The sequence below is a fragment of the Lupinus angustifolius genome, chromosome LG11, assembly GCF_001865875.1.
Source record: "Lupinus angustifolius cultivar Tanjil chromosome LG11, LupAngTanjil_v1.0, whole genome shotgun sequence".
Taxonomy (NCBI): domain Eukaryota; kingdom Viridiplantae; phylum Streptophyta; class Magnoliopsida; order Fabales; family Fabaceae; genus Lupinus; species Lupinus angustifolius.
This window is the reverse complement of record NC_032019.1, coordinates 15,204,096-15,212,457: the sequence shown is the minus strand read 5'-3', so window position 1 is coordinate 15,212,457 and position 8,362 is coordinate 15,204,096. Positions and strand designations below refer to the sequence as shown.

Here is an 8,362-nt window from a genome sequence, read left to right as displayed (position 1 = left end):
CATTAAAATAGGATAAGATAGATTTGTTATGGAGGGCAATGATTTTAAATTTCCATTATATTTTTTACTTTAGATATTTTGATTTACACTTATAATTTTATCATATTTTATGTGTTTTTATTATTTTATACGCATATCCCTGAACGTATTGTATCCTGTATTTTGGAAAAATGCGTATCGACGTATCAGATACGTATCGTACCCAACACACGTATCAATATCCGTACTTCATAGGTCTTGAGAGAAAGGGTTGATCAAAGAGATTTGAAAAAAACCTCTCCGATCAACCATCTCTCTCAAGACCTTATCTCCTTATTCAAACCTTAATCCCAAATTGATTTTCTTTTACCTTCTCCCGCACCACTCACTCTCTCTCATCTCTCGTGATCACTACTATGATAATGGGTTGCTTAAGCATTAGAATTCCAACTTTTAATCAAGTAGCGTTATAATATAAATTTTGTCAATATATATTATAACGTGTGAATAATTATTGGAACCTAATGAATATCCCGTTAAGTTGGGACCATACTAATTAAAAGGGTTATTTATTAAGAACATTCTTCATATAGATACCACAAAATTCTATCTATATATCTTTAAATGATCATTAAAAGTATAAGAAATATTTATCCTATAAAGATTTATCACAAAATAACAAAATTTAATTATCGCTATTCTATTTGAAACAAAAACAACATTTGTTATAGGAAAAGCAGATAGTTTGCTGTATAATATTTACTACTAAATAACTTCTGAGTTTCAACTAAAAGTTTAATTGTAATAAGTCAACATATGAGGGTTTTTCTATAAATAAAATTATGTTCCAAGAAAATATGATATTTTCGAACGGTGTTCCATTATATTTAAATATTAAAGTTTAACAAGTTTCTTAAATAACAAATTAAGTACAACCAAGGTGTTGTTTAGTGGTGTTAAGTCACTCTAGATTTTCGGGATGATCAAACTATCAAAAGTTTAATTTTAGGAGTGACACTTGTTGCGAGAGACAGTAACACACCCCAAAAGAATTAGTTCTTTACACAAAAGAGTGAGAAAATACTTAATGGTAACCCAAAAAATAACAAATTAATTTATTTCTATCTTTAATATTCTATAAATACATGTGTCTGAATTGAATCAGCAATCACATGATAAAAGAACAAATAATTAAAGCTGTCATTCCTTATTCTACATAAAACATAAGTAGAACATTTAGTTTATTTTTTAACATAGACATTACTTGTTATTGGGGACAAATATAGTGGAGAAGAGATCACTTATTTCTAGAAAAGTTTAAAAGACTTACTCCACATCCTAATTATCAATTCTAGGGAGATCTAATGACTTGTATCTACTCACTAATATAGATCATTGAATATTCCTAGAATTGATGACTAAGATTTGGAGTAAGTCTTTTAAAGTTACTCTTGAAGTAAATGGATCTCTCCCAATATAATGATATAGAATAATGTTTATTAGACAATTTATATTCTATAGTTTAGACAATTTTACCACATCATTATATTAATTTGAATAGAATTTGATAATTTTTCTTAAAATAAATAATTTTATCTAATTTTAATATTTTATTATGATTACACATCTAAACAAACACATTACTAAAATTAAAGAAACAATTAATTTATCCCATATCTAACATTAAATTTTCACTCTTGTTTTTGTGCTGCTGCTGTGTACTATCAGGCACATCACTTTTGTAATTACGGTGTACCAGTGATACACATTCATTTTTAATAAAATCCAATTTTCTCTGATAAAAAAAACATTAGTCTATATTTATGCAAGTCATAAATTTTACTGATAAACTAATAGATATGTCACTAGTAGCAGTCCGAATTAGTCCTTACAATCACAAATTTTCAATATTTTCTAAACATAGATAGTTTAATTACAAGGTTAATTTGCCCAACTGCTCTAAAAAGTCTCTTATTTTATTCAATTATAATAATGCCAGAAAAAAGCTCACTACCTGTTGGTGCAACAACAATTGGTTATTATTATTATTCTCATTCATTTGCCTATTATTTCATGGAGGACCACATTCCCACTTGCACCCATTTCCAACAATTTAAATATGTGAAACATTTAGTAGTAAGGATATGTTGTCAAATCATGTATCATATTAATGATGTTGAAATAAAAACCAAAAAAATAATAAAAACTTAATTTTTTTAATTAACAAGATATGTTTTTATTGGTATGGAATAGGATTTGAAACATGTTTTAAGACAACAGATACTAGTTCAACATGTAAGATATCACTCATATCCGTTAAATATACTCAGCAACAAACAGAAGAATTCAAATATGCAAGAAATGCCCATTTTTCTACCTATCCCTCTAATGCAAAATGATCCTATATTGAAAATATCTGAGTAAAGATCAATGAAGTAGCCTCTCTCTATAACGTCATATTAAAAGTCATCCTCCTTCTCAATTTATTGGAGAACCCTCTCTCTTCATTAGCATGATAAATATCTTCCAATTTTCCTCATTATCTCTCTAGAGAATTGTCTATCTAATCTTTTTCTCTAGCCAAGTAGTAGAAATAAATTAACACCTACCGTGTCATAACATGCCAGTGCAACAAGCAGAAGTGAGTACTAAACTTGGCTTCTATTCATTTCTTCCATTTTCGTTCAAATTCCTTTACTAATTTCATTGTCATGGGTTTGTGTACATGATTTGTTTTAATTTTCAGATCATGTGGCCTACATTAGTGGCTAGTAAGAAACTCAACAAGCGACTTGAAAGCAGAAAGTTTCTAGCAGATTATCCAGGTTATGCAGAACAACCCTTATTAGGTATTACAACTGATGATCAATCATCACTGAGCACTGAGTCCCTTCTAAGTGATCAAAAGGACACACAAAATTACAGGTAAGGAAAAGATATTCTCTTATTCATTTCATATTGTTATTTGCCTTACTCTTAAGAGGCTGAGCTTCACACGAATGGTTGTTTGTATTGTAACTTTGAACTGTACGTTTAAATTTTAGAAAAGGTCTATTTGCTTATGAGGATAAGATTGCATGTACTCTACTGTCCCTATACTAGAGCATCTTGTACTCGGTTATCATATTTGTATATGTCTAAGTTTCGGATGAACTATATACACTATAATTGTATATGATTGATCCAGTTTAATTCATTTATGGGGTTGTATTATTCTTGAAAGTTTCTGACATTTTTTTCTTTATTCACTACATTAAGGGTTTTTGTTAGCACATGGAATGTTGGTGGAATTGCACCGGATGAAGGATTGAATATAAAGGATTTGTTGGAGACATGCAACGAGTCCTGTGACATCTATGTACTAGGGTATTGTCATTATGAATTGATTTTGTTCTAATGAAGCTATAATTAATACTTAATATCATATGCATGTAATTTCATATACAAAGTTATTTCTCACCAATATCCCAGGTTTCAAGAAATTGTGCCTCTAAAAGCATCAAATGTGTTGGGACCTGAAAACAGTAAGATTTCTATGAAATGGAACAAAATAATCAGAGAAGCTTTGAACAAGAGGACACATCAACTATTTAAGGATCAAGTTGGTCCTAAAAAGATTGAGGTGAAGAAGAATATTTGTCCAAATGAGGAAGGTGAAGAAGCCCCACAAGATTTTGAGTGTATCATTAGCAGGCAAATGGTTGGTATATTGATAACTGTGTGGGCTAGGAGAGACCTTTGTCCATTCATTCAGCATCCAAGTGTCTCATGTGTGGGATGTGGCATCATGGGATTTCTAGGAAATAAGGTGACATAACCAAAACTCAACTTAATTGATATTTCATAATAGTTTAGTGAGTAATACTAATGGTACTCGAAATTTTAAATTTATAATTTTTTTAGCCAATTATAATCTTATTGTGTAGTTTATAAAAGGAGAAAACTTGGGTATTACTTGATAATATTTGAGGTATTGATTTATAATATGATATTATTTGCAAATAGAAGAAGACATGTGTTCTATTTTATTTTGAAATAGTCTATCATCAGATATTTTTTGATAAGTTATATTTCATCATATGTGAACTTTGTATATTTAGTCACCTTTTTTATGCCTTATGTAATCAATGAAAAGTTAAAATGTGCATAATAACTTTTATAAATGATTTATTTTTATGAGAGAAAAATACGATAACCATGGAAAAAAGTGACAAATTTTCCATCATAAATTATGGTTATTTACAAATTAAGGAAATATGAGAATAAGAAATTGAAAATATTAGCGTACCATTTTTAACATTTGGACATAAGCATTTGTTTCCAAATTGTGATTTTATATGCCTCTACAATTCTATATGTAATTATTATCACCAAGAGTTACCTTTTTTCTCAAATTTTTAATTATGGTAATCCATCATATCTACAACTGCAATTTAAAATCATATGCACATCAATCATTTCATGATTAAACTGTCAAAATCAACTTCTTAAAGCAGTGTCCAATACCCTTAATAATCTCATATCTTCATTGATTATATAGCAGGAATACTTCTATATTTAATATATCTCTTATATTTAATTTGCAGGGTTCTGTATCAGTGAGATTCATGTTACATGAAACAAGCTTCTGCTTTTTGTGCACTCATCTAGCTTCTGGAGGAAGAGAGGGAGATGAGAAACATAGGAACTCTAATATTGCTGAAATATTTTCTAGGACAGGATTTCCTAAGGGCCCTCTTCTTGATTTGCCAAGGAAGATTCTTGATCATGAGTAAGTAGTGATCATTACAATATTGTTTCAAACCGTCCAACCAATCAACCTTCATAATTCTCTTTTACTTCTTTTAATAATTAGGTTCCTTTCCCAACAAATCATTAAAACAAGGTGCCAATATTGAATAAGCAAGTTGGGTTCTAAAACTTAAACAATTTTTTTTGTCCCTAAATATGAACTACTTTATATATCTCTTCATTTTTTAGTGGTTAAAAAATATAATGTTAATATATATTAAATTCATATTATTTTTCTAACCAATAAAAATAAGAGATACATGAAGCTATTACAAACTTTGGAAATGTGGTTCATGGGTATTTAAGTATTGATTAAGGAAGGCAGTAACTGAAAAATGTTTTGGAAATCCACTATCCCAGTTTTTGGAATACTTAATTCATTAACCTTGGTCCTTTTTATATGATCTATTTATGTATCTTGGGATTAAAGAAGTTAGAAATATAATTAGATTTGTAAATGATTGTATCTTTTATAAAATTGTTATTCATTTATGAAACAATTATTGTCTCTTCTCATTTAAACTGTTTTAGTATATAAGATTATTTTGATAACGAAACAAAAAGTTTAAATAAATGTTATAAAGTTAGCCCAAATGAGTATATTCCGCAATAATATTTTATTTTCTCTATGTTGAATAATATTCTTAAGATATTTGTTAAAATTTCAATTTTAATTTTTTATGGATAATAAATTAAATAATTTCTTTAATGAAGCATCATTATTGTTAGTCTCCAGCTATGAATTTGTCTTATTAGAATGAAGGCCGCCAAAACTTTAAAATAGTCTTCTTTATCTGATTTTTCTGTTTGTAAGTTGTAACTAGTATATATTATAATCTTAGTTAATTCATCAATTTCAAGTTGTCGGGAAATTTTTTATTTTATATAGTAGGTCAGGGAGTTAATTAATTAACAAAAAGTTGCAAAAGAATCAAAAGAATAAAACACCTTAAAGCGATGCATTTGCTCAACATGTTAACCGTTTGCACATGCAGAAATATCTTCAAAGTAGTTCTATCTATAAGTAGTGTTTTTCCCCCTTAAATATTAGTTACTTTATAATATTTAGATAAATTATATAATAGTGTAATATGTACTATCAATGTTAAGATTTATATATAATCATCACATCATTCATTATTCATTTGGATTAGTTTTTTTAGAGTCAATGAGGATTATATATGAATAATGAATAATGTAATGATAATGTATAAAACTCATACACTGTCAGTGCATGCATTTTTTTCTCATACTTAAAATATCAGTTGATCCCTTTAATTATTGAATATTTTTAGTGTAATATTTATATACTATCATTATAAATATTTATACACATTCACTATATCATCTATCATTCATTTGAATTATTTTTTTTAAAGAAAAATCAATAATAATTAAATATAAATGTGATAAATGATACTATGATAATGTATATATATTTTTCTCAATTCAATTTTATTTAATTTCTTATGACTCGCAGTTAAATTGCTTTTCCTTTGATATGTATGTTGCATTATTGTAATTATTTAATTACACCTTCTATCGTGCAGTCATGTTATATTACTTGGAGATTTAAACTATAGAATTTCTCTACGGGAAGAAACGACACACACACTTGTTGAAGAAAGAGATTGGGATTCCTTACTACAAAATGATCAGGTATATATATTAAACAAATAATAAATTTGCAATTTGTTTGCATATTCTCTAACATGATGAATTGCAAATGTAGCTAATGATGGAGCTAACTAGTGGAAACATGTTAAGAGGGTGGCATGAAGGAGCAATAAAATTTGCACCAACTTATAAGTATTGTCTAAATTCAGACCTCTACTATGGATGTTGTTATCATGGGAAAAAGCCAGAAAAGAAACGAGCACCAGCATGGTAAGAGACACATATATATATATATATATATATGTATAATTTTGTGCTTAATTATTTTTAACTAAATACACACCATTAGATTAAAAGTTCATATCACATTGAATCATTTAACTTTCATGAATATATATGCATAGGGGTTAACGTAATATCTAGTTTTAAAAAATATATCATATATGTCTATTCTATAGAGTAAATTATATCAACATCACATTAGGTTTAGGTTAATTACACTCATAACTCCCATGGTATAAAACATTACATTCACCTCTCCTAAGAGAAGATGGTGTCCCTTGCATGGCTACCCAATAAAATATATCTATATAAATTATGGATAATTTGTATATGTGTGAAAGGGAATAATTGATTTATATAATTTTAAAGTTTTGATCAATATAATTTACTCTGATATATCTGATATAAATATTTAATCTAATGATGAAATTTGTGTAAAATATAATTTAAGACAAAAATATTAGTAATAAAAAATGTGAAAAAATGTATGTACAGAAAGTGCGTAAGAGTTTTTATATTATTACTACATCATTTATTATTCATATTTAATTATCTTTAATTCTTAAATATAAATAATACAAATGAATTATATATGATATATTAATTGTATATATATTTTTACACTCACAATATATAAATATTATACTCGTAAATCAATTTATAATGTATATATACACATTGCAATCATAACATGATCAAGTTCTAAAAATGACTGACATGTACTTTGGTATTCTTCATTTTAGGTGTGACAGAATAATATGGTACGGCAAGGGTTTAAATCAACTTCAGTATACTAGAAGTGAATCAAAACTATCAGATCACAGACCTGTAAAGGCATTGTTTACAGCCCAAATAAGGGTTTCAAAAGTGATGAAAAACTTGCAAAGCTTGTTTATGTCAGAGAGATTTGGACAACTTAAAACTCACTTTGATGTTTCCCCCACTGATGAGTTTATATGTAAAAATCAATCAAGTTTCAGGTGGTAAATCATTACTGTTATGTACATACATATTTAGTGTTACGTCTGAAAACTATAGAAGTTAAGATGAAATCCAGAAAGGACATAGAAAAATGTCATAGAAAATTTGGTGCTTCTGCTGTAATATTTAGTCTTTTAAGTTATCTGATCAAGCATAGAAAAATTTCATAGAAAATTGACAAATGAAAGTTATTTATTGCCTTTTGAAGCTTCAAGTCCTACTCTGAAACCAACTTCTTGCAAATTCTGAGACATAGATGTTTTGTGGCACCTGTTCCTGTGTGTGGTATTTGGTTGATTACAAATGCTTCTTTTATATGGAACCTGATAAATAATACACGGTTAAGAGAATATTTTATATTTGTATGTGATTCCTAGATTAAATGAAAGAACCATATAACCATCTTCTCAATTCTCAAATACCAAACATAAGTTAATGGAGTGAGTATAGGAAAACTAAGAGTCTAGAAGAAAGAGTTATAAATGTCATATTGTATATGTCAATTCAATTGAAAAATCGTTGAATCAGTCTCAATATTAGTATACTATAATAATCATATTGATTGGACATGTGATTAAATAGGTCAATAAGACATAATAATGGTCAAAATCAAATCTCATTGTACCTATCAAAATCATATTAGTTAAAATTGTTTTGTGCATGAAAATTTTTAATATTTTTCAAAATGACATGATAAGGAGTCAAGCATTGA

General features: G+C 27.7%; 1 protein-coding gene across 1 annotated transcript; it reads left to right on the top strand.

Moving 5' to 3' along the window:
* LOC109359518 (type IV inositol polyphosphate 5-phosphatase 9-like) lies at positions 2,487 to 7,914 on the top strand. Its single transcript, XM_019604214.1, has 8 exons — positions 2,487 to 2,618; positions 2,727 to 2,904; positions 3,238 to 3,345; positions 3,451 to 3,787; positions 4,566 to 4,750; positions 6,321 to 6,429; positions 6,503 to 6,657; positions 7,413 to 7,914. The coding sequence occupies exons 1-8, from the start codon at positions 2,600 to 2,602 to the stop codon at positions 7,654 to 7,656; spliced, it is 1,335 nt and encodes a 444-aa protein (XP_019459759.1). The 5' UTR covers positions 2,487 to 2,599; the 3' UTR covers positions 7,657 to 7,914.

Excerpts from the sequence above, each read along its gene's own strand:
- LOC109359518 (XM_019604214.1), top strand. Across the intron at positions 3,788-4,565 it reads TGGGATTTCTAGGAAATAAG|GGTTCTGTATCAGTGAGATT; the intron begins GTGACATAACCA and ends TTTAATTTGCAG. Across the intron at positions 6,430-6,502 it reads CCTTACTACAAAATGATCAG|CTAATGATGGAGCTAACTAG; the intron begins GTATATATATTA and ends TTGCAAATGTAG.